General features: G+C 38.5%; 2 protein-coding genes and 1 long non-coding RNA gene across 3 annotated transcripts; all 3 read right to left on the bottom strand.

Moving 5' to 3' along the window:
- Window positions 1–1716: 1716 nt before the first annotated feature.
- On the bottom strand, window positions 1717–2190 carry LOC139224030 (uncharacterized). The gene is made up of 3 exons (XR_011586129.1): window positions 2119–2190; window positions 1937–1996; window positions 1717–1813 (listed from the first exon to the last, which is right to left on the bottom strand). It is a non-coding gene; the product is annotated as an uncharacterized lncRNA (long non-coding RNA).
- A 10797-nt stretch (window positions 2191–12987) lies between these two features.
- Window positions 12988–15186, bottom strand: odam (odontogenic, ameloblast associated). The gene is made up of 9 exons (XM_070828289.1): window positions 15127–15186; window positions 14999–15034; window positions 14857–14904; window positions 14491–14733; window positions 14332–14388; window positions 14115–14237; window positions 13360–13392; window positions 13165–13248; window positions 12988–13023 (listed from the first exon to the last, which is right to left on the bottom strand). Exons 1-9 carry the CDS (start codon window positions 15184–15186, stop codon window positions 12988–12990), a joined length of 720 nt encoding a protein of 239 aa, XP_070684390.1.
- Window positions 15187–22526: 7340 nt separating this feature from the next.
- Window positions 22527–26732, bottom strand: sparcl1 (SPARC-like 1). Its single transcript, XM_070827925.1, has 10 exons — window positions 26679–26732; window positions 26462–26527; window positions 25315–26370; window positions 24498–24606; window positions 24031–24152; window positions 23805–23925; window positions 23566–23702; window positions 23147–23295; window positions 22768–22916; window positions 22527–22555 (listed from the first exon to the last, which is right to left on the bottom strand). The coding sequence occupies exons 1-10, from the start codon at window positions 26730–26732 to the stop codon at window positions 22527–22529; spliced, it is 1992 nt and encodes a 663-aa protein (XP_070684026.1).
- Window positions 26733–26867: the final 135 nt, after the last annotated feature.

Raw genomic sequence — 26867 nt, 5'->3', positions numbered from 1 at the left:
ATGGCGATTCCTGTCTGAACTTGAACCTTGGTGCAATATCAGCCCATTTTAACAGCTGCTTGGTGGCGGTGTGGTTTCCTTCACGCAACTATGAGGTCAACATGCACACTTACAGGACACCAAAACATTACACCCTGTTTTTTACTACTGACAACTATTGTCACAAAAATGCTTGTCCCCATGTCAGACTAAAACTGCACAGCAGTTACACCACATATTCAGACCCTCTCAGACCCATCTTAGACCCTCACAATATAAAGACCAGAAGGAAATGAAGTGCACTTTAAAGGTCTTCATTGCTTTTAATTGGATCAACCAGTGAGACACTTATTCAAAGCATGATCCCATCATGGCTTTTTATTTGCAGTAGATTCTTGTGACATGTCTTACTTCAGTAAGCTCAGTCAAGGTCTAATTTAACTTTACCAGTATAGTGACCATGTTTGTACTGTAGCAATGTAACAGTGTTATTACAAAACAGACAAACCAGCAAGTGTCCAAACATTCTTTTGTAACCCATGTGCTGCCACGTCAAGCAATTAAAAGCTTCATGTTTGTTTGCTGTGCTGGTTGCATACATTGATTCATTTCGACATCATCTAGACAGCTACTCCTTTAAATTTTGATTTAATGATGTTCAAATAAATAGACTGGATTTCCAGTAAAAAAAGAAATGAAATGAAGAATGAAAATGAGAAATTAAATAAATCTTTCCGGCAAATCTCTTTCTACCCGCTTCACTGTCACGTTCACATTTTCTTTTGCATCTTTTGTCGGAGCGTTTGATCTGACCTTTGATTGAATATTATCTCATCATTATCCAGTAAGCAAACAAGCAAAGTAAGTTGTAAGTACCATTGGTATAGTAAGGCTACCACATTCAGACACAAATTCTCTCCAAGTTACCCTGTAAGTGTAGTGCTTAAGCTAGGATGTGAACAATGAGAGTGGAGAGCCTGAGACTCTACGTTTTTTGAAGGGTGGAGAGGAGGATCTGATGGTCCACTGCATCAAAAGCTGCTGAAAGGTCCAGCGGGATGCCAACAGAGGAGACGGAGGCTGCAAAGATATATTCTGTGGTGTATGTGGTTGTTTTGACAGTTGGTTACAGCGTGTGTCCAAATACTGACCTCGTCACTCTACACTGAGCATTTGACTCAGTTCTCCTCCTCAGAGATTTTAAGATGCAAATCAAGTCACATCCGAAACTCTTTTGGCCGACCTCAATGAACTGCACAAAACGTCAGTCCTCAATTTATCCCCAAGTCATGCAATCAGCTGTCAAAGTAGGCTGCTTGTGTTTTTCTCTCTATCTATCTATAGGCAGACTTTGTATATTTTAGTCAATTCATTTCTACCCTTTTTACCTAAATAGTATACTGTTCACTCTGCATTTCACAGGTTTTTGCACTTTTGGTCAGATACTAGACTGCATTTCAATCTAACATAATCATTCTATGATACACACCTTTTTACAAAGTTTCATGAACGTTCATCATACATATGGGCTTTAAAGAAAAACAAACATACTGCACATTTTCCATTTATGAAGTTTATTTCGCAGATACTTTTTATCCACCCGTTTACTTGAACTAGAATGATGAGTGCAAAACGCTCTGCTTTAGACAACATTCTTCAAATTTGAAAACTGGTTTTCATTCACACTCTCTGTTCTCTGGTTAAATCTCAGCTTTCATTTTGTAGTAGTGGTGGATGTAGCAGGTGGCGCAGTAACAGGTTGCCGGAGGAGTTTGAGGATCTCCAACCATTGTTGCAACTGTTGCGTGAGGTTTGGAGGTTGGGCGTTGGAACTCTTCAAAAGAATCAGACAGATTCATTGTCAAATATACAGCAGAAGATTTTCTAAGAAATTTTACAGTAACTGACATTCAGGTGTGTAGAATGGCAAAGTGTAAAGGACAGCAAAAGCACTCACCCCAGTGGACTCCTTGGAGTCAGAGTCAGAGTCAGACCGAGCAACTCGTTTGTGCGCCATCTGCAGAAAATACACAAGTTGCAAGTTTGATATTACCTCCATTATCGCACTGCAATAATCTCACTGGCATCAAAATGTAATAACACTGGTGTTGATATTGAGTATGAAAATGTTTCACTTACAGGATGAGCCAGAGCGAGGCTCAGGAGGCATCCAAGCACCAGGGCTAGCTTCAGCATGGTTACAGTGATCTTAGTGAAAATATTAAAGATTTGTTCAGTTTTTAAACAGCTTTTCTAAAATCACACAGAAAATACTGAAACAAAAGATTCATACAATTACCTTCCAGTCTTGACAGATTTAGCAGATTATCTCACAGCTGGTGGAGGAGGTTGTAGTGTCGCCCTGAATGTTGAGCTTTTCTTATATACACTTACAGCAGCGGATGTCATCTCATTAGCATACAGCATTGTTGGGAAATTGCAGTTATTAAGAAATCTTCCACCTCAACATTTCAAGGTGAGGAAATAGGCTGTGTGATGACCAGAGACACACCTGGACAGTGTGATGGTACAATCTATTTAAACATTCGTATCAGAAATAATCTACTATGATTAACTGGATTTATCTCAAATGCTACTCCTCTAGGGGGTTTGGCTCATTTTGAATCATTTTTGGAGACTCTTTGTGACTTTTTCATTGATAGCATATGTATGCCTTTAAATCACTGAAAATATTAATAATTCACAGTTTCAAACATTTTTTTCAAAAATGTTTTCTAATTTAAAGATATAAATGAGATGAATGAGATTTTCTCATCATTTCTTTACATGATATAAAAATAAAGATATGATACTATTCATAAAATGTGTATTAATCATCTATTCAGTGTATTGACCACTGAATAAATGGACTCTAGGGGTCTCAAAAGTTTTAATATATTCTGAAAGATTGTGGCATAAATTCACATTACATGCTTTTTATCCAAGATGAAAGTAACAGAAAAACATTGAGCCTTATTTGTTGTTTTGAAAATGCACCAAGGTTTAGAACTAATCTCATAGCTGTGGGGAAACAGTGATTTGTTTGTGCACACTTCAAAAAACATTTACATTTGAATCTATCTTCATATAAAAAAGACAATTTGCTCACTTGGTCTTTTAAATTTTGGGTGTTTTATTTAATCATTTTCATATTAAAAGTATGAGGACTCATGTTTGAGATTTACTGTAGATACATACGTTTGACACTAACATCTCAAATTGGTATTGATGATTTTCCAAGGTCAGGTTGACTGCACCAGTTTCTGGCCTTGTCAGACAGACACATTATACAGAATAGTATATTATACTATTCTGTACTTTGTTTCTATATTTTCTGTGTGAGGTATTGATGGTAAACTCTCATGTTCTCTCCCAGCTGATGTGTGAGTCATCTTTGTGGCATGCAGCTCTGAAGGTAGGTGTTGTATTTCTGCCAGCTCACTGTCTCACACTGTCTCAATTTGGTGGGGCCACAACAAAATCAGGCAGAGCATCTCAAAGGTTTAATTTATTTTTTTATTTTCATTGCTATTGCCCTTTCTTTTTGTGGAAAACTGTACCAAATGAGTGCTGTTTCACCAGGTTAATTATGTAAGTTCTTCCTTAGGGCCCCAGAAGGGCCTGAGCCCAGTCTGGAGCCCTTGCAGACTCAGACACGGACACAGTTTTATTGCTATCTGTGGTCTGGCACATTGAAGCAATCAGGTCATTTCTAGCCACTTTCTAGATGTTGTTGTTGTATTTCAGCAGCTTGTTTTGCTATTACTAGCTTTCATCTATCACTGAAATCGCGGTGTTGAGAAAGCTGTGAAAAAGCGAGGACAAATTTACATCTGGAAAAAGTTATTATATTGTTTTTCACTTTTAGCTGCTTTTAGCTGTGAATATGATCATTAGGTACAAGGTATAAGGTTCATTTAGTGGGATTCTGCAACACAGGTTTGCTCAGTGACATGCAAGTTATAGTAGAAAAGAAGTTGCTTTGTAGTCTAGTCGTACGACAGCAGATACTTCTCCATCTCTTTCCAGACGGGTAAAAACAAAAGCTGTGAGTAAATATTGTTAATGTGTTTGCTGTCCTGGGCCTGCAAGTACATCTCTGATATTTTTTAAATGGTAAACCTGTCTAGACACAAGGAGGTGAGTGGAGGGCAGCTTAGTTGGGTAATCATATGCACATGTGCATTCTGTAGTTGTATTTGCCCTCACTTGCCCCGTTATTAATCCCTTTAATTTGTATGGTGTCAAATAGGAAACAGAACAACCGCTTACTGTAAAAACTGTACTGCTGCAGTGTGAAAGCGTAACCTAACTTTACCTTTAAGTTACACAATGGAATTATGAGCACAGATGGTGACAGTAACCGAGATCTTTATATTGTGTCATAATTTCCGCGCGCCTGTCAGTAAAGAGAAAAGAAAAAAGAACCAAAAAAAAACATTTATTTTTCATGATTTGTTTATTTTATTCAAGAAAAAATGCTAAGCATGAAAAACACTATAGATAGTTGTCATATCTTTTCTCTATCTTCCAGTTTGTTGCCTCATTTTCCAGCAGGAGGAGGAGGAACAGCTGCATTGGCAAGACTAGCCAACAGAAATTGCAGCAACACTGTCAGGTCTTGGTTGGGTTGATAGGTGGTGTAGAGTGACGGATACCAAAGCATATAATGGCTCATCTGGAAAACACAGAAAAAAGCATATATTTTGTGGCATTTTATATGAAATAATGATTTTATAGAATGTGAATAGAACTATTTTGTCAGTAAATGAATCTTTTTGCACAGACTGACCTCATGACTCCCTGAGCGTTTGACTCGATCACTGTCCTCAGAGACCTTTAAGAATAGAATATATCACCAATTGTTGCAAGAATTCACATTAATTGTTTTTTATCTGAATTGAACGTTTAAAAAAAACATGCAGCCTTGTACAAAGTTTGAAAGCATAGACACTACAACATAGTAGGTCAACAGTGATACAAGTACTTACAGGAAAGGTGTAACTTAAGGCCATTAAGCACAAACCAAGGACCAACAGTTTCATCGCTGCAAAACACAAGAAACCTTTCCAAAACCTGAAACACAAGGTGTAAAAAGGTAAATTATATATTAAAACTAAATTATGAATTTAGTTATAGGAGCTGCAGGCTGGCAAACTATATAAAGTCCTTAAACATAAAAACCTTACCTTTAAAGTCAAAAGTAATGTTGACAACACAGACCAAGCACAGAGTCTAGTGGTAAATGTTGGTCTGAAGTAAAGTGTCCATGTGTCCTTTTTAAAGAAAACTCTGCCTCCAGTAGCCTATCAGCTGTCAAAGGTGTTTTGATTTTATATTTGTCTCAAATGTGTGAAATGTGATGAAATGGTGTATTTGGGGGCATAATCCTAAAAACGTCTTGTCCACCATCCATGTAAGACTTAGAACTAATCTCACAGCTGTTGGGAAACAGTGAAGTGGTGTTTACATGATTCATATTCGCTGGTTTTTGTTGTTGACAACTTTGTCCTTGGTTGGTCATTTGACCTTGTCCATCAGCTATTTGGTTAAATTGTTTATGTAAGCTGCATTAAGACGTGTCAATGATGTACCTCAAGTGCATTTTTACTTTAACATTTGATATTTTTGCTTGGAATACAAATGGTCCCCAGATAAAATATTGGACCCTGAAACCACAAGAAAGTTGTCACATGGAAATGGCTGGAGCCAAACCCTCCAGCAAAGGACAAGTGGACTGCAACTGTCAACAAAATAAACTGGATAAAGAAATTAACCTTCACCTTAAAACTAAAATATGGTCATTATAGATATTGGCAACAAATGGATTGCATGCAGTATAATTGTGTATCATTATTTGTGTAACCCACTATATGTCTTGTAAAGAATCTTTTGTTGCACAAGTATAATGTTGCACCTTAGGTTTTCCTCAAAATGTCAGAAATAAAGGAGTAAAAAATTTAATATTTTTGATTAACACTTTTTTTTTTTTTCCAAACCAACAAATGACTTTATTCTGTTTAATGGAGAGTAAGTGGCAACATGACTGAACAAATATAATGGTCCTTATTGCTGATACTGATACACGGGAGAAGGGAGGTTCATAGCAGTTGGTAGAAGAAGTCTTTGCATTGTTTGCTGGAAATTTTTATTTTCAAAAGCTATCGCCTCTTAACATTTCACAACCTCTAAAAACACCCACAGACAATATATTACTCTACGTACAAACTTTCCTTATCTTACACTTATTTGTCAGTAAGTGGCTATTAAATGGTTTTTAACAGCATGTGTTGCTGTGTCAAGTGATGGTGTAGTAAAACTGAGGATAAATGTCAGTAGGCGTGTGTTTTCAACAAAATTTGTAGATTATAAAAAAGGTTTTCCTTCTTCCATGCTGTCACTGAGTACTAGTTTTACTCAGGAGACCTCATTCACCCAGCAGTGCTGTTTAAAGCACAGCTGGTTAAAATTGGAGAGCTCCTGACAATAAGTGTTAATTTTAAAACTATCTAGTCATTGTACAAGCAAGTAACTGTAAATTCATCATATATTGATATGCTGGCATGATCATTTTGGTCCCAAAGAGGTGGGACTGGTTTAAATGCTGTTTGTCAACTTCTGAAGACTGTTTAAGTGAAAAACAAAACATGTAGAAGTCAATCTCTTATTCAAACATTGCTTTATTAATCATTTATTGCACTTCAGTTGGACAATGTTTAAGGTAAATGTACACTAAAGTCTTCCAATCAGCCAGGTGCCTGTTTCATTTTCCAACCAGAGGAATGACTGGTGGAGGGACGGGTAGAGGGATGGGTGGGATGACAAGAGGAAAAGTAAAAGGTCGGGGGATTGGCACTGGAATGGGGACAGGAAACGGCTGCATGTAGGGCTGCATGTAGTTCTGGTTCATCTGGAAAATACACAAAAGAAAAAAAATGATTTCATACAGAGATATATTCTGTAGTGTGTGTGTGATTATTTTGACAGTGAGCTACAGCATGTGTCCAGACACTGACCTCATCACTATCATCTGAACGTTTGACTCGTTTCTTCTTCTCAGAGACCTTAAGATTCAAATGAAATCACATCAAAAATGCTCTTGACAGACCTCAATTACCTGCATTAAGCACTGAAGCAATACCACAACACCACCACAGTAATTAAAGTGACTGAGATGGGTTTGAAGATTGTTGTCATAGTTGCTTTGCCATACTTACTGGGATGGAGGAACAGAGTACTGTGAAGCACAAAATCAAAACCAGCAGTTTCATAGCTCAGATGTGTGATGATCCTTTGTAGAGCAAAATACAGAGACAGTTCAAGATCAGCTGTTATTAAAAACACCTTATTTAAGAAAAACAATCAAAGTAATTATTCTTACCTCAAATTAAATAATTAAGTTTTTAATAGCAGTCAGATAAGGAGCCAGATTTAACAGTGGTTATCCATCTGTGCAGGTCCGCTTTTTAAATACATTTTTCGTACTCAATCGTCCAATCAGCTGTCAAAGTGGGCTGTTTTTGTGTTTCTATTAATGGTGTGAAATGTGATGAAATCCTGTATGTGGTGGCTCATACTGACCACAGTCCTCACAAGACAGAAGCAGGTGTTAGGAAACAGAGATAAGGTGTTGAAGCTGGATGTGACTCAAGCGCCGCTTCATTATGATATGCTCAAAGATCTATCTATCTATCTATCTATCTATCTATCTATCTATCTATCTATCTAGTCAACTCAACTCAATTCAAAGGCTTTATTGACCTCAAAGTTTGAACAATGTTTCAATGCAATACATTTTGTTCAAATATTATGATAAATAGTATGGACATTAACATTTGTCTATCTAATAATTTTCTAAGATAAGTTTAATGTTTCTCATGCATATAGATTTTGAGATAAACAAACATATTTGGTCCGTGTTTTCCATTTATGAAGTTTATTCAGCAATTAGATATCATAACAAACATAGAGTGAGTTTGATCCATGATTCATTGAAAAGCAGTTATCATGACAAGCTGACACAAGCAACGCTGATGTTTTTCAATCTATATCAGATTTCATTCACTTATTGATCTCTGGCTAAATTTGAGATGTTATTTTGTAGTAGCAGCTGCAGTAGTGCCTGGGGCAGGGGTAGTGGCAGCAGCGGTAGTTGTAGTGGCAGCTTTAGTAGTAGTAGTAGCCGCAGTTGTAGTAGATGCAGTAGGTGGTGCAGTCACAGGTTGCTGGAGGAGTCTGATAATCTCCGCCAGTGTTTTCAGCTGTTGCAACTGGTCCATAATGCTTGGAACCGCGGGGCGACGCTTCAAAAGGAAAACATTCAGAAACATTCATATAAAATATACAGCAGAGGAATTTTTATGAAATTTTACAGTAACTGACATTCAGGTGTGTTGAATATTGACGTGTAAAAGACAAAGAAAGCACCCACCTCATTGGACTCATTGGAGCTGGAGCCAGAACTCGACCGAGCAACTCGTTTGTGCGCCATCTGCAGAAAATACACAGGTTGCAAGTTTGATATTACCTCCATTATCGCACTGCAATAATCTCACTGGCATCAAAATGTAATAACACTGGTGTTGATATTGAGTATGAAAATGTTTCACTTACAGGATGAGCCAGAGCGAGGCTCAGGAGGCATCCAAGCACCAGGGCTAGCTTCAGCATGGTTACAGTGATCTTAGTGAAAATATTAAAGATTTGTTCAGCTTTTAAACAGCTTTTCTAAAATCACACAGAAAATACTGAAACAAAAGATTCATACAATTACCTTCAAGTCTTGACAGATTTAGCAGATTATCTCACAGTCGAGGAGGTTGTAGTGTCGCCCTGAACGTTGAGCTTTTCTTATATACACTTACAGCAGCGGATGTCATCTCATTAGCATACAGCATTGTTGAGAAATTGCAATTATTAAGAAATCTTCCACCTCAACATTTGAAGGTGAGGCTAATTATCAGTGAGGGAAACCACACCTAGAAGTGCGATAAGTGGCATTCATTTGATAGCTCATATTAGAAATAATGTACCATATTTATCTAAAATTCAAATCTAAATATTTTAGGTGAGGCAGAAAACATTTTACCACTATTACCACTGTTATGTAGGTTCAATCTCTTTATTCTCCACCCTTCAGTATTGGCAAACCAGAAAACAGATTCCAAACATGGAAATACCTGGTTTCATGATTACAAACCTAAGTCAAGTGACTTAGCGTCTTAGGCAGGTAACAGGCAACACCCAATGAAGCCTGCATTTCCTTTTGCTGCCTCTTGTTTTAGGAAATGACTTGTGGCTATTACCCCTACTACCCAAGAAACTATGTACTATAGATATGCACATAAAATGTTCATTCATTAAAGTGGTCTAAAGAGGGTTTCTATTTCTAATTTTCATTTAATTATCATTAATCATCACTGCCAGTCATCATTGCTATCATGGTGTACTGTTGCTAAGATTGAGCATCAAGGGATTAAGACATTAGCAAATAATGTGTGAAGTAAGTGCTGTTTTGTACATAATCAAGCGTGACTAAGACATGTTGTTTTGAGAAATGTGTGGTGTGTCTCAGTGTCTGATGTCTGATATAAGTATGAATGAATGATGGGACACACATCTGTACTTGAACAAGACAGTGGAGTGTTATAGTAGATGTTATACGGTAAGTCGCTTGCTGTGTGAAGTGTTTGGTCTGTTTTTAGGTATAAACTGGTGTAGTTAATTATCATTCAAACATTAAATATTAGATCTTTTTCTTGCAGGTTCTTCAGAAGTAATGCAGCTCCTGTGCATTGCAGCTTTACTTTTCTCAGCAGTAGCTGCTGATGTGAGTTTTCAGTGACTTTAAAATTATACAGAAAAAATGCTTAACTTTTAAATTGTTTATTTATAATTCTATTTTTCTTTATTTTTTGGCAGGATGAACATTTTCTGCCTACTGGTGGACCCAAGCCGGACGCAGACTCTCAGGTAACACAGAATAAACGTCAGCAGACATGAATAACATGACATGAATAGCATGAATAGCATGTCATGTACTTCTCCTTGAATTACCTATTTGTTTAGCGTGGTGACGACGAACAGTTGGTGACACAAGCCCCAGAAGATGGAGATGAGGGGACAAGTGGACAGTGGCCAGAATGGGACTCAGGTCACCCAGTATTGGTATGAGGAATTTCAAGTCATATAGTTATTAGTTAATTGTGAAGACATGGTAACTCTGGTAGTTAGAGGTAATCAATGAGTCTCTTTTCTTGTTCGGGGCAGCCACATGAGATGTACAGACCCTCTAGAAGACCAGGAAATGGAAATCCATCGGGGCTCAAGAAAGGGACTGATGGGAATGACCATCAGCTGGGGACACCCTTTGAGGTCCCTATTAGGGGCAAAAGACAGGTATTTACAACAGCTTTTTTTGTTATTCAGTCTGGTTGTGTCGTTAAATTAATTAATTGATTATTGAGTACCTGTTTTCCTCCTGCATCCAGGGACTAAGACTAGTTTCTTTTAAGAAAAGTGCCATCATATTGATGAAATTTACTTTCATACTTGTTTGCCTTCTTATACTTCTGCATGGTGTTGGTTAGTAATGGAAATGCTGTGACACCGTTGGATCTATTTGGAGATTATCTATGTTTATCCTGACACAGAGAAATGATAACGCAGAATCTCCATGTAAATACAATGGAGTTGAATACAGATATTGTGATATTGGGGGCACAAAGTGAAGGTAAACTGTGATTTGGACATAGAGAAGACCAAAGTGTTATATTGGAAAATCACCTTGTGGCTCTACTTACTGAAATGTCTTTAACACTTGCATCATACAGTAGGTTATAATATTCAGACCATCTTCAGACCATCTACAACATACCGTGCTGTTCTGTTACCTATTTATATATGTAATTTACTGTAAGAGCGCATTATCTGTGCGTCATACAGGCTTCTGGTTTCATGACTGATGAGCCTGGAGTCCTTCATCCTGGGCATTTGGGCGGACCCAAAGGACCTCAAAGAGGCAAGTTTCCCAACAGGAGGAACCCCGGTGTAATGGTAAGCTGGTAACTACACTTTAATGAAAAAAGTTAATTGAAAATATAATAATTGTTTTTCTTTTCTTTATTATTTTTGCTTTTTTTATTGTGTCTGTGTTTTTATGGCTTTGAAATTCAACTTAATTACTTTTTGCTTTACTTAACTTAATTAATCAAAAATACTTAAACTTAAAGCAAAACCGGCATTGTTCTGTGATATGATAAAATGTGATACACAACTACTTTCTTGTTTTAGGTGTTTTCCCCTGTGATCAAGGTAGGCCCACTGTCATCTCTCAATGTGACAACTTTAACTTATATTTACAGGAACAGTTGTAAAAACTCTTATATTCTCGTGTGTATAATCCTTTTCAGGTTGACAACGTGACATTTCAGGTAAGATGGTGAGTTTGATGAGTTTGAGAGCAGAGGCATCACTCAGTATTGCAATTCTTCAACTAATTGTGTGTCTTTCATCCCCAGAACATCACTGATGTAACCCTGAAGGAGGTAAACAATATGATTTAGTTATTTGATTTATTTATTCACGTTATGTTGTAAATTACACCAACTTGTGAAATTGTATGATAACACTGACCCGCGTTGTGAAAATGTTGCAGGGGGAGAACATATTTCTGATGCCAAAGGTAGGTGACTGAAGATCAATTTCAATATAAGATTTTAACACAGTTAAATAAAAGGATATAAGACTATAAAGATTTATTTTTTGACTTACAATCCATCCATAGCATGGTGGAAGAGGACCTCACCATCATAAGGTATAAAAAGTAATTGAATATTTTGTGACAAAGATTACAGCATTAAGTCTCAGACACTCAGTTTGAGTTTTACTGTTGCTTGTTTTACAGGGAGGAAGACACAGGCCTCAGAGGACCAGGGTATACTGGCTGTTTGTCAAACTTTACTTTCCGTCAGCTACTTTAGAATACACATGTATTCTACTCTGGCTGATTTATTTTGGTTTCAGTTGTATGGTTTGCAGAGATTTTGTTTAGTTTGATCTTTGATTTTATTTTCAGTACAGCTGCATTGAGATTTTTGTCTCTTTTTTTCAGCAATACGTGAAGCTCATCTACAATTCCAAAGAGCCGGTGATCTCCTTGAACACAAAAAAATGATGATGATGTCTGTATTTACTATACATTCTATGTTATCTGTGTTCGATGATAATCATAATTTCTCTTTTTCTATTTGAAGAACAAAGTCTCCATTGAGTATGGGGTTTTGAAGCCTGTAAGTTCAGACAATTTGTAAGCATATGGCAACTTGGCCAGTCACAGACCTACCGTTTCCTTTTATACAGAACTGTAATACTATACCTATAATTTGGAATTAGCCGAATTATAAAAAGCAATTTTAGCACATTTACTGACATTAATGTACCTCAAAATGGGGCTTGTGAGGTTAATTTGAACATTTGCTTTTTTATTTTCAAGATGACCCTTGGAGAGATTGTTGGAGAGGAAGACAATCTAACGGAAGATTACTGACAAATATGAAAGGTGATAATGGAGGGTTACTGATTAAGTTTATTGACCTGATCATCATTTTGCTCACTGTTCCTGACCAATTTCCTTATCTCGTACTTTTCTCAGGCAGATACCAACAGCTAAAAGTTTGAATAATTAACTCCAAAGAGGAATGTTGTTTTTCTTCCTGTGGTGTATCTTGGGAGAGCACTCATGACATTCGACATTTTCCTGTAAAATCATAATGTATTACAATAAAATTCATCAACAAATTACTTCGGCAAAGTTTTTTATTTGACTTGTTGTGAAAGCGAAGAGCAGATTCCTGAAACAAGCAAAACAATTTCAGTGCAATATAAAAAGAATGGACTTCAAACAAATTGCATTTAGTCGAATGGCACACAGAGGAATGAGCGACTGTGGCTAAACACTCAGTATTAAATTCTTGCCTAATCACCTTGTTGTGATTTCCCAAGTGAAATCTAAGGCTCAAACAGGAAGGGGAAGTTGGAGTGACCCTGGAGAAACATGAAATAAGTTTTTGAAAGAATCAACTTCTGCAAATTCAAACGCAAAGCAGAGAACAAGGTTTTGTTTGTGTGCATGTACATAAATGTATAAGAGATTCAAAGGTTGAGTGTCATTGTATTTAGTCATACCTCATCAATCCCTGGGCCAGATGTGTCGCCACGAGGATCAGGAGGAATTGTTGTGGACTCTTTTTGTGTCCCCAGTGGCCATGTCTGAGAGAGACAGAAAGTTACTCAGTAACTCAGACGTAACTGGTGCACGCTTGTCTGCTTCCTTGCTTTATTGATGCAATTATGAAAATGAGGCTTATGTAGTGTACTCACTTTTTCTGTCTGCACTTTAGGCTGGAAAGCCTGCTAAAATGGGAGGATATGCAGGAAAATTAGATTGCAAAAGATTACCTAGGTATTAAATGTATATGTGTAAGTATTTACCCACATATTTTAATGTACATTTTAAATTAACCTCTTCAGATCCGACATCGTATTTTTCAGGTAGACATTAAACCATCAAAGATAAGATAAAAAAATATCAAGAGGCCTATAAGATAATATGATATATGATTATCAAGATAAAACAATAGCAAAACCACAAATGCACATATGCAAATAAACCACATGTAACATCAAGCACCATCTGCATGACTAAAAATGAATTAACAAATAGAATAGTCAATAGTACTGAGCAATGAACCTTGTGCGGTACATCGCAGACATTTTAGAGTTACTTAACTCTTATTCAACACTGTAATGTGGCTGAGGTGACAAGATTGCAGCAGTCCACCGCATAGCCAGACAGCCACTCTGTGGTCAGTATGGCAGACATACAACAGTGCATCACAGTCGCCGTATGTGACCCAACATCTGCAGCTATGTTATGATCATTCATTCTTGCCATCAGTCGTCATAGTCTGCGCTATCAGCTCTTAACCTCAGTTCAAAGTGGCAAGAAAAAAGTATGTTGCAAGACACAATCGCTGAGATGTTTTGGATAATTGTTGCAATTTGTTTTTGATCAACAAGCCCAGAGAAAACTTGGACCTTATCACCTATATTTCATGTCATGTTGGATGTCTGACCTGCAGAGGGAGCTGTGGTCTCTGTGTGGTTCTCTCCAGGGTTTGCTGACCGTTGTTGGGCTGCAGCACTACATTATTCCTCTGCTGGGGATAGCCGTAAGGAGGGATAAAGTAAGGGAAGCCCTGTGGATGATAGAATAAATTTACATCTGCAGTGCGCAACTAAATGTATAAGATACTGAGCTTTGAAGACACGGCAATATGTTTTAATGCTTACATGCTGTCTAGGAAGTTGAGGAAACCCATAAGATGGGTACTGGAAGTGTGGAAACATCTAAAGGAAATCAAAAACAGTTACTCATTTCCCCATATTTCTCAATGACACAAATTAATTAGATAACACTATCACAGCATCTAACATGCTGCTTTGCTCTACCTGAACAGGGTTTTGGGCCTGCTGAGGGACCTTAGGAACATTGGGGTCCTGTGGAGGCCCAAGCTGCTCTTGCTGACCGTTGGGGATGAACACAGGCTGGTTGCCCTGGTTGGGGACAAACAGCTGAGGCCCCTGGGGACCGAAGGGACTAGTCACTTGAGGGTTAAAGTTCACCACCTGTGGAGTGAGCAGCACCTCAGGCTGCTGCTGCTGCAGCACATACTGAGGCAATATTGAAGACGCCTGCAGAGGAAAGGATTTGGTTCAGTTCACATATAATTTTGTGTGTTATTTTTTACATATGTAAGGCTCAAGGACTGCACAATATTATTATTAGCAGTGTTTGTGTAGATACACTTCCACTACCTGTGTTTGTCCAAGAGTTGCCAGAGTTAGTCCATTCAGTCTGAGGATCTGAACACGCAAGAGGGTGGTGTTAAAGTTTGGAATATTATTCCTAAATGACTTTTCATCCAACAAACATCAATGTTTTAACAGCTATGTTTACCTCATTGCTGTTACTTGCAAGAATTCCAATCTGCAACTGTGAAAAAAATAAAATAACGCTTCATCTCTGCAATCTTAGAAGATATGAGAAATCTATGTTTATTAAAATATACAAGAGATTTAACTCACTGGAAGAGCAAAGCTTGTCCTGAATAGACAAACTAACAGAAGGGTAGTCTGCAGCTTCATGATGTCTATAGTCTGTAAAATTCTAGATAAAAAATACGATATGAGGCATGTTTAAAAAAATCAAACATGAATTTATATAATTTAGCAAAACTTTATACTATAAGTACTACGATACACTTCACAATTACAGAAATAAAACTTTTTGTCAAACATTGAATATTACAAACACCGTCTTACCGTGTCTCTGGTCTTGCTTTCACTTTCTGTGTGCCTGCGTCCTCACCTTGTCCATATCCCTTTTAAACTGTGTCCATGTGAGTTGTCAGAGGTCCACTGCCAACCCATCCAGACAGTGTGTGGTCAGTGTGACAGACATTTCTCATGGCATCAGACTCAGACACTTACAACACAGGACAGGTAAGTATGTTATTAGGGGTAAGTCATGTCTGTAAACACCATGACATGGTCTATGTCAAGTTGTTAACAAGTCTCTAAAGATTTAAGATTTAAAATTGTTTTTGCTTTCCAACAGTTTTTCATTGACTGTTTTAGTTTTGCAGACCAGAGCTCAATGACTGTCACTTTAGGGGACATGTGTGCATCTTATATCTTATATCTTACCCGTTCTCTTATGTAAAGTTTATGTGTTACAGCATGGCGCTTCAGGGTGTAATTACAGATGTACAGAAAGACAAGAGTTTTGGCGTGTCGTGGGAAAAAAATGGAAAACATGGCCTGGGAGCTTACACATAGACGTTCAAATTGCTCACCATGTGCTGACTGACGCTGGCATCTAATTGGCAAAACATGGGTATTAATAGTTGACTCAGTTGGAATTCAGGTTGAGGATAAACAGCAAAAAACTAAAAAAGTTGCACCAGCTGTGTTTTTTTGTAATTCAGTCTGGTGAAACTGGACTGCTTGATTATGACTATATATTTAATGGGAAATGAAACAGAAATTGTTGCAATACATTTCTATGATGCACTTGTTTTTTATGTCTTACTTTTTGCTTGGCTATACCTAATTTTTCATTTTAAATTGACAATTAAACTTAAACTTACTGTTGTTTTTAAGCCCAATATGTAATAGCAAAATAGTAATAGCAAATATTTAGACTAGCAGGAAAACCAATATGACAATATATTATATATATATATATATATATATATATATATATATATATATATTATAGTATAACTATATTGACAACATTGAAACAATAAATATTAGAGTACAATACAGTAATAGAAGTTTAAAGAACAAAAAGAGAAAATGAAGTGTCGGGGAATGCAGCTGTGATAAAGAAGTAAAATAAAGTAAAAGTAAGTAAAATGATAATAAGTAAAATGATGCATTGGTGGAGAAAAAATAAATTAATTAATCATTTAAGGGGTAGATGGCTCTGTTCTACTCAGGTGTAAGTCATGGCAGTGTGATAGCTTGCTTTTCCAACTGGGACATCAAATGTCTAGATGTCTCCCATGAAAATGATCTATCTGACAGATTATTCATGATGCACCAGTAGAGCTTACATCTGCATTAGCAGTAACCTGTCTTTCCTGTTCACCCCCTGGCCACAGTGGGCTCACTGAGCCCCTCAGGACTTCTGACCGTCCCACAATTCAGGCTTGTAACTGAGGGTGACTGAGCCTTTGCAGGCATTTATAAGTGCTTTGTTTTGTAATGTGTATTAAATTGCCTTTATATTATCATCCTCTGTGCAGGTCTTAATTTCTTTATTCTGGTATTATTGTTTTTTATTAGTTCTTTTATTGTGCAGCACCTTGTAGCTCTTGTTTTCAAAGGTGATTTACAAATTAAATGTATAAATCACCTACTAAATAAATTCAACTGTTGTTAGTGAAACCTAAAAAAATCTCTTCTTACTTTGGGCCTTGTTTAAAACTGGTGATGGTTTCAGCTTTATTTTCCAGCAAACCTGTTTTATTCTAGTATTCATGAAACATTGTGGTGCATTGCGTGGTAATTTTATCATGATTTTTTATACTCTTTATCCTTTAGATGGCAGCAGAGGTCCATTTTGAATCCATGCTACGATGATTACAGTTGATTGTCTGATTTAGTACATCTGTGTGATATCAGTTCCACAAAACAAACTTTTTTATATCATTTATTTTCATACAGAGATTCATTCTAAAGTTAGTTTCTCAATTATTCACCACACACAAAACTTCTATTGTCATTCATGATAGACAAAAGATTTATTGTCACTTTCCTAATTCCTGCATATTTGATTAAAGTCAGTTGTTTACAGTCATCTTAATAATCTTCATGGTGATCTTCCTCATCACAGGGAGTTGGTGTTGTTGTTTCAGATGGAGCTGGAATCTGAGGAAAGAGAAAAGATGGACCTCATATGAGACAGTGTCGATGATGTTTGGAATCCTATCCTCCTAAATCTGTGTCTTTGCCTGTAAACGACTCAGTCGTACCTGAGTATCCACAGTGGTCTTTAAGGTGCTGTCTTGTTCCATAATCTGCCGCTGGACAGCCAAAGATGAACAGTTAGCCAGTGTGGCTTTCATGAGTGTTCACACACAGTGGAAGAAAATACAGTTTACTTGGTTCATACCCTGAATCTTCGCAGAGGATCAGGCTGAAGAGGAAACTGCTGTTGCATGACGCCACCTGGGATCCCCTGAACAAATAAAAGCAAGATTTAGTGATTCAAGTACTCGATAAATTTCTGTAAATCGTCATGTAACCTTTACTAAAAGGTGAATAATTACCATCAGAGGCTGCTGAGGAGGATTCACTGGTGCCATTTGAGGGACTCCCATGAAAGGAAGCTGCCAGTAGACAATAAAGACATAAATCACTGCTTTTTGTTTGGTACTCTGAAGCCTAAAACAAGTTTTGATGTGTTGTTAGCACTAACCGCATTGACACCAGGGACAGCGTACACATTGGGAACAGGGGCTGGTACAGCAAAAGCAGGAAGTCCAGGAACAAACTATTTTTGAGATATATATATATATATATCAGATATTTTACATTAGTTCATGTTAAAAACAATCAGAATTTAGCTCATTGGGCTCAAAATGATGCAAAATGATGTTCTGCTCAAATCTAGGACATAAAGGACTAACACATTAGACAACAGGAGAGCGCCATCTTGTGGTGTACTTAACAAAAAACAATCTTTACCACACTCATTCTGATACTCAGTGCATACACTGTACATTTTGGGGATCATCAGTTCTCATGTTTTGTCTGTCAAGTTTTTCTATTTGTTTATAGCATTATTATAATAATAATTTCTTTCCAGTTGAGCAGTAATCAAAATGACAACCTGGTGGACTGACCTGAGCAAACTGCGGCTGTCCAGCAAAACCTGCCCCACCACCAGCTACCATGGGTAGGTTCAGGCCTCCAGCCATCATCCCAGGGATCGCTCCGTTTGCCATTCCTCCATTCATACCTCCCATCATTCCTCCATTCATAGCTGCCATCATCCTCTGTCTCTGTGTGAAAAAAGAGATTGTTATTAAATAGTCTGGATTATTGAACTAATCATGCTATTAGTGTGAATGTTTCTTACCTTGCCTGCATTGACCTGTAGCAAGTAAAGAGACCAGAAGTTACATGCACTGCTTTGTATGATAGATAGATAGATAGATAGATAGATAGATAGATAGATAGATAGATAGATAGATAGATAGATAGATAGATAGATAGATAGATAGATAGATAGATAGATAGATAGATAGATAGATAGATAGATAGATAGATAGATAGACTGTACTCACATAGCAGACAGTTGCCACAAGTGTTGTGAGGAGAAGTTTCATTTTGTAGCCTGAAACCTGTAAAAAGACGAAAGATGCAATTAACTCATTAAACTAAATATCTTTTGCTAACGTGTGTGATATTAGTTACAACATGATTATTCCTTTATCTTTGTACTGAATTACATCACATTTATGTTCACATTATTAAAAAATCTCAACTGCACATACGTACCTTATATTTTGTTCTTCAGTCTAATATTATGTGCCAACGACTATAGTTGCTCTCTGAATTTAGAGCACCTTTTAACAGTCCCAGAGATTATAATGAACCAATTAGAGAGGAGAGCACTGACTAGTTCATAAACTATATTTGTCACCTGTGTGTCATGGTAACTTGTGATATGACATCTTCTTTTTCTACTGCACAAGATTTAAAGAAATGTAGCAGTGAGCTGGGTATTTTAAGGACACTTCACCCTGTTCAACATTCTTCCATTGTTATCAATACAGCTGAGTGACCACAAACAATAACAGAGTGATTCAGTGTCTTGGACAGGGTTTTGGAGGTTTCTTGAGGCTACAAACTACAAACCAGTATGAACCATCTAAATGCTGCGGGTTGTGGTCACAGGAGGCAAACAACTGACATCATCATCAAGTCCTTTTGTGGAGAAACCTTGTAAAACACGTGTATGGTTGAATTTAATAAATCGGTTCCCTGCAAGCGGCATGACGTTTGTGACTTCAGGACTTGTGTTGGTTGTTTGTGACTTTACAAAACAGCTGAATGAGAATTACATCGTCTAATTTGTCTCATGTCCAGAAGTGTGCATGTTTTTTGGACTCTTTATTAGATTGTTTGTTCGCTTACACTTCTTGTTTATTTCAGTGAACTTTGTAAAGCACTGTGAGACAACTCTGTTGTGATATTGGGCTATACAAAATGAATTGAATTGAATTGAATTGAATAGATGCTGTATGATAATGAAAAGTTAAAATATTTGCCTCAGGCATGTCTAGAAGGGGATTACTGTAATTTGTGATGAGTTTATATTTGCCTCAAGCTGGTTTACTTACACAAGTGCTAAAATAGCTACTGATATTACGCTCAACAACGATGACCAGACCGCTTAATTTGTAAAAAGCAAACAAATAGCAAATTTTCTCAACATGTTTAGAGCCATTACATTCATTCCCTGTGTGGCTGGCTGGGTGTTACATACTGGGGCTGTCTGGGAAAGGTTTTTTTTTTTTTTTTTTTGCTGCTGCTGACTGAGCAGCCCACAGCAGACCAGGTAAACACCCTCTGTGGAAGTCTGGTCTGGTCTGGAGCTTTGCACTAATTACAGACTGTCATGCAGTAATTAAGTAAGATTTTCTTCCTGTTTGCCGTTTAATACTGTGACAAAAGGTATTTCCTAATTTAACCATGTAAGTTTAAGCATTCTGATATGTATGATTCATTCATTTATAAAGACATGTTGAGTTTTTCACAGGATTTACAAACAAGAATTTGTTACTCCAGGAATTCTGCTATGATATATTGTGTGAGGGGTGTTTTTCATTTTTACACACACAAATCACCATGTTGCAAGTAGTCACTGGCAGTGCACTGTAAATAGAAATGTGTGCATATTCGTACCAGTCTCTTACACAAAAATAACTACCATCAGGGGAACCACACCCATGACGCTGGTTCATGTTGTTCAGTGTTTTGCACATTGGGCCCCAGATGATGTGAAATCAAACATGTATTGCATTCATATATTTGAATAATGACCCGAGAAAGATTCAGTAATTGACTTCAATCATTTATTGGTCACTACTTATGATAACAATGATCTATAAAGGTGACATTCGAGCAGGAACAGCTTGTGGTGAGACAGGAACAGGAACGTAGGAATTAGTTAATGAGTTATCTGTGATGTCTGATGACTGTGTGCTTTCATTTGGCTTGATTCTCCTCCTCCTCTTCCTCCATCCCAGAGCATTCTTCCTCCTCTTCAGCTGCCATCACCTTCCTCACCGGAGACTGCATCCTCCTGAGGCGAGCTGCCACTGAACGCTGAAACCTCACTCTCCCAGCTGCCTGCCCACCAGCAGCACCCGGTTGTTGCTGGTTGCTCAGCCCGGCCACTGAGATCAGCTGCATTTGACCGGGAGTCAACAGCGCACCCTGTGGGCCAGCATTTCTCTGTGGCAACACAGCAAACAGGGTGAGCGGCCCACCCCTGGCAGCCTGGGCCACCTGCCCCTGTGGATTCACATTGGCGCCGCCTGCCTGGCCCACAAGAAGTGCCCCACCTTGTTGAAGAGCTCCGATGGGAATTAGCTGCTGCAGGGGGACTTGATCAACTTGGTTCCCGACTGGCTGGATAAAAAATGAGCCACCAAGTTGGATCAAGCGTGCCACAAGGGGTTCACTGTTTGGTGGGACCCCATTTTGAGCCCCAGCATTGGCATTGTTGCCAGCTGCTGCTCCATTGTTATTCACTCCGCCATTAGCAAGTGCCTCAGCACTCCCTGAAGACACGCCACCCTCTACCACAACAGCCAAGGTCTGAAAGATAACCCAAAGTATGCAGAACATGTTTTATCTCAGTCGCAGCAGACAGTCAAGGTGAAGAGCTGCTTCTTTCTTCGCTTATATAGAAAGCACCAGATTCAGTGATCACCAGAAAAGGTCCAATCAGAGTCCAGCACTTTATCTCAAAACAACAAGTCACTGTAATCACCATGACTATGCTGCAGGCTATTTTTCACTTTGTTACCTTACAGAGGGCCATTACTCAGGATTATGTGGCAAACTAAACCAGGTATCAGTGACTTGTATTCTTAAAACCATGGTTGCAGAGTCATATTTTCATGTAATGGTGGCATCAGGAGGACTGACCAACAAATTAAATATAATATTAGAGTATAAAGGAATGTTTCCTAGGGCCTTTAGGGGTCGACCAGAGTATGATGCAGTAACTTTATTTCAGGACTGTAAAGACACAAAAGGCATCATTAACAACAGGGAGCACTGCAGTAGTAAAATTCTCATGATATTGTGAAGTCCATTGCTGTCCATAAAGCTTTAATGAGAGCCACATGAAACATAGGATGCAAAGACAAACATTTACAGCATTTACTACTGAGATAAGAAACACAGGCATTGTTTCACATTTCCTACTGTGACAACAGGCATCTGAAATGATCTACTTAAGCTTGATTCAAAGACTAATTCTGCACTAAATCAATCTAACATATGAACCACAGTTATTCTGAAGCCTGGTACTATATACAACACTTTTTCTACCAATGAGCTGATGTAAACTTTCCCCCAGTTTGGAATGCATTAGAAAACAATTTCTGGATAAAACCAGCTAAACATAAGTCATTCTTAAATTCTACTTAAATGATTCTAGCATCTTATTCTAAATTACAGAACAAATACCCCAATTTTCCAAGCTGAGCCTGACACAGAACAATAGCAATAATCACCAACACTTGCCCTCTATAGCAGGAGGTAAAATTAGTTTCTTTCATCTGAATGTGTCAGAGTTCCTTATATTACAAAGGTTCAGGGAGGCTTCTGTCTCAAGCTGCACTGTTGGAGCTGCTTCATCAAGCATGTGTAGTTGATGAGGAACATAATGATGCTCAGAATAACAGGTTGACATCCATATCCTCTGTGGAGAAAATAGATAGTACGCATTAATAGGAGGAAAAATACATTACAACAGTATTTATGGGAACTCTGTGATTATCCTGAACTGTACCATACATTTTTCACATGGAGATGATAGCAAAAGCATAAAAGTTTAAGTTATTATTAATGCTGAGAAACGTGTTGATGTAAGAGTTACACCATAATGTTTTGGTAACAAGGTGATGGTCTTACCATTCTTGATACCAAAACAGGAAGTCCACTCTTTAAAGGACACTTGCTTGTCCTTGTCTGCGTCACACTCTTGGAAGAAGCGGGAGGTGCAGTGCTCCATCGGCACCAGAGGGACTCGAAGTGGGGCCAGCTCTGAGTGAGACAGCAATCTGCACAGGACAGATGAACATCAAATTTAGATCACTGTGAGCATCTAATTCATATACAGTACAGTGTGATTGCATCGTAATTAGACTTGTGAATGGGTTTTATGACGCACCCCCCGACTACGGGCTGGGTTAAATATTTGATATTAGCTAGTCCAGTACAAACTCTATGAGCACTTTTGAATGTCATCTAATGGTTGAGTTTACTGTAACCACAGAAGAATAAAATGTACCTGTCAGAAGGGTGTTGGTCCAGTTGTGCAAACTGCCAGTGCACTGGGTAGATGTACATGTTGTAGTTCTTTTCAAAGTCCTGCGCGAGCAGCTCAACAGAGTGATCACCAGCATGAAGGCGCCTCTCATTCTCAAAGATTTTTTTCACCTACAAAATACAGAACACCACGGTTTGATTGACTTTGAAAACGTAAACCTTAAAACAGTTAGCGTCATCCATTTTTGGTCCTTTTCCCAAAGGTGCTATGGGACTTTCTGACTGACTCACACAGTGCCTGACTGATTTGATACCAATAACACAATAATTTACATATAAACAATATTACTTTAACCTGAAGAAAAAGTGCGGTTTTTGATTGAAAAAGAAATGAAGAGGCCTGAGAACCCCAGTACTATTATTTGGAGCAGTGCATCTTACTCTGAAACGCTGTTTAGGAGTGAGGAAGCCAGGAGACATGGAGTCATGTTCATAGAGCTGCAGCAGCACATTTTTCAGCCAATCCCTCATCCGTAGAGGGAACTGGACCAGCTCAGTGTCCACACATGGAGGTATTACTGAGAGAAACAGAGAGAGGGATCAGGGACAAATGAAAGTTCCAACATCAACTAAAATGCTGTTGTATAGATCATGAGCTCTGATCAGTAATTAACACTCACATTTGCATGGTCCAGTGTAGTCCAAATGAAGTCTGTGTCCTCTCTTGGTGCCCTCCAGGTTGCATTTAGTAGCAAAGAGCTCACATGATGTGTCATATGTTTTGTTGTCTGTCCCACAAACCTACGGAAATTAAACAACCATCAATGCAGTAACCAAAGGTAATACTAATACAGCAGCTGTTGAAAGCCTTTCCAGTTAAGGTTTCAGCAGATCATCCATACTTACATGATCAAACTCATTCGCACTGGGGGGACATTCTGACGGCGCTTGACACATGCAGCTTGGTTTATTGTCTGCATCAAGTTTACACGTCTTTCCACGTTTGCAGGGAAAGGTGTCACATGGATCTAGAAGAAAAGACAAACACTACAATGACCACTGGTTGACCAGTTTAAAACCAGTGGTATCAACAATCATTTTCAGGTTTGGTTTGGTTTTATTTCATAATATGATAAGTCGAAACCAATAAAGTATAACCACTACACACCATCCCCTACATTCCTGCGCCATTTGTGTGTGTACATTTCAACTTGATCTCTATTGTTCATTCCTTAAGCCCGCCGAGCTGTGTTTTGGTAGTGACCATGAAGCAGGGTGACACTATTCATGCGGAAGTTTAAGCAAAATGTTCCCGTCAGCAAATTCCCCTGTGAGGCTGTTGGGATAGTGCATTAGTCAGTATGGTGACTAACCAGGAGGGGCTTCTGGACGAAGGGTGCCTCCAATAATAGAGGACCTGGAACTGGGGTAGAGATCCACTGTGGCTCTTATCTGCACTGGATTCATTCCTACCAAAGGGCCCTGGAGGAGTACACAGGAAACATGAAAATGCAATATCTTGGCATACGGGAAAAACAGTTTCAGTCACTTATTTATGGCCACATCAGATTGCAGCACCACAGCACAAGTAAATGCCACATTTCCCTATTGAAAACTTGCAGTAATAAAGGTTTTCACCACTTGGGGGCAGCAGAAACATGCTGTACACATACTTTAATCTTATGTTCGTTTGTAACTTGTTAACTGACTTGCAACAGTTGCCCATTTACACATCCAGCAGATTTGGAGAAGCACTGGAGTCATGTTTATTGCCACTTGGTGATAGTAAGTCCAATATTCCCTTTCATTTTTGCTGTTTTTTGGTCTTCACCAGCTCCTGAGGTAATTTTATCTGGCTCTTTAGCTACTAAATGGTCCACTATGTTCACCATTGAGACTTCGTTTCAGCGTTTTTTACTGAAAAAAGCTTCTCCTCCTGCCTTCTGTTCTGTTCAACACTGAGAGAGCTGTAACAATAAAGCTGTGGGCTGTAAAAAAAAAAAAAATCAGCTGAAAGATGCTAAAAAACTCAGATGTGAGGGCAACTGCAGAGTTTTGTGATAATGCTCTGTTGGCGTCACTATGAATGCCCCACTTTCACAAGCAAGTAGTCTTGTGATCATTGTTGCTTTGAATTATGCTTTTTGATTATGGCCACTTTAAGGAAAGTACACTTTCGGTATGCATTACCCATTTTCCTGCCCTTCTCCTCTTTGCCTTGTGGCTGACTGTATTGTCAATGCTGCTGCTGTCAGGCTCCTGAGGATCCTGTGGGCTCTGTTCCTGTCCAGACTGTGCTTCTTCACTCTGTGGAGAGTGCTTCCTTGCCCTCTGGTTCTTCTTTTGTTTCCTTGTCTTTCCCTTGGCCTGACTTCCACTGTCATTCTTATTTTTCTCTTCCTCCTTTCCAACCATTCGGGACCCTGACTCAAACTCTGTGTTGCTCTTTGGTTCTTGAGGATCCACGTTCACCTCTGGTTCTTTCTTATCGACACCTGTATCCTTAGATTTGGCTTCTGAATCTTTGTCCATGTCCTGATCAGACACTTCCTCACTGTCCACTGCCTCAGTGTTTTGCATGTCTTGGTCATAGTCATCTACAATGGTGAGCAGTCCTTTCTCAATGGTGTCCTTCTCTTTGATGTCTGTTTTTGAATGAGACTCCGTGTCGTCAGTGTGGGGTTTTATTTTAGCGGATACAATCTGTAGAGGTTGTAAGAGGCCACTATCAGCTGCATAATCAAGATCAACTGGGATCTCTGACTCTGTGCTACCGTCTGTTTCCTCCAGCAGTGCCTCTTGCTCCTTTTCCTTGAGTGGCATCTTTTCAGCATCTTCCACACTCTCTTCCTTCACTTTTTCTCCCTCATCTGTCGACTCTTTAGTGTCGTCCGCCAACATCTTCTCCTCCACATCAGTTTCCTCACCCTCAGGGCTCTCCACAGCCTCACTAGACTCCACCGTACCTTTGTCTGTCTCCACTTCTTCTTCCTCCAGCATTCTTTCTTCTGCTTCCTGCTCTTCTTCTGCTTCTTTCTTTAGGAGGTCTACCAGTTCCTCCTCACTCAACAGGACTGCAGTGCTTTTGTCACTCCTTTCAGACACCTCAAACTCTCCCTCGTCCTTGTTAGCATTAGCATTGTCTACAGAGCTCAGCTCCTCATCTTCCTGCTCCTGGCTGCTGGCCTCTATTGTGACTAAAGTGGATAAGATCTGTGGCTTGTTGGCCTCCTCTGTAATAGCATCCTTAGTCAGGAAAAAAGAAAAATATTAATTTTACAACATGAAACATCTATTTTTACAAATATTTTTTTATTAGTTTAGAGCGCTGTTGTACCTTTTCTTTGGCTGTATGTGAAGTCTTATGCAATCCATGATATTTTCCATGAGGTTTACTTTTTACCTAGATATAATGGGGATAATTAATATTGAACATCCATTCAGAGAATCCCAAAACTGCAATAAACAAATATCGCATGGCATCTTTTGTTTGGCAGTTCTCCCACAGCAAATCCAGTCAAATTCTGAAAAATTTTAATAGCTTTGCTACTCACAGATGGGGCAAATGTTGCTGCCAGTAAGCAAATGAATACTAAGCAGGCCCTCATACCTGAAACATTCAGAAGAATAGTTTAGACATGGGACAAAAACTAAAAACATTGTGCTAATTTACATTATTGTGAATCACTGCACAGCTGAAAAAACAGATTTAACAAAAGGTTTAAAAACACACCAGGAACAAT

The sequence above is a fragment of the Pempheris klunzingeri genome, chromosome 3 (assembly GCF_042242105.1).
Source record: "Pempheris klunzingeri isolate RE-2024b chromosome 3, fPemKlu1.hap1, whole genome shotgun sequence".
NCBI lineage: Eukaryota > Metazoa > Chordata > Actinopteri > Acropomatiformes > Pempheridae > Pempheris > Pempheris klunzingeri.
This window is presented reverse-complemented; position numbering and strand designations above follow the sequence as displayed.

Coding starts and splice junctions, on each gene's coding strand:
- odam (XM_070828289.1), bottom strand. CDS start 15,186: ATGAAGCTGCAGACTACCCTTCTGTTAGTTTGTCTATTCAGGACAAGC. Junction 14,734..14,856: donor CAACTCTTGGACAAACACAG/GTAGTGGAAGTG, acceptor TTTCCTCTGCAG/GCGTCTTCAATATTGCCTCA. Junction 13,393..14,114: donor GACCACAGCTCCCTCTGCAG/GTCAGACATCCA, acceptor CTCCCATTTTAG/CAGGCTTTCCAGCCTAAAGT.
- sparcl1 (XM_070827925.1), bottom strand. CDS start 26,732: ATGAGGGCCTGCTTAGTATTCATTTGCTTACTGGCAGCAACATTTGCC. Junction 26,371..26,461: donor CACATACAGCCAAAGAAAAG/GTACAACAGCGC, acceptor TTCCTGACTAAG/GATGCTATTACAGAGGAGGC. Junction 23,926..24,030: donor GTGCGAATGAGTTTGATCAT/GTAAGTATGGAT, acceptor TAATTTCCGTAG/GTTTGTGGGACAGACAACAA.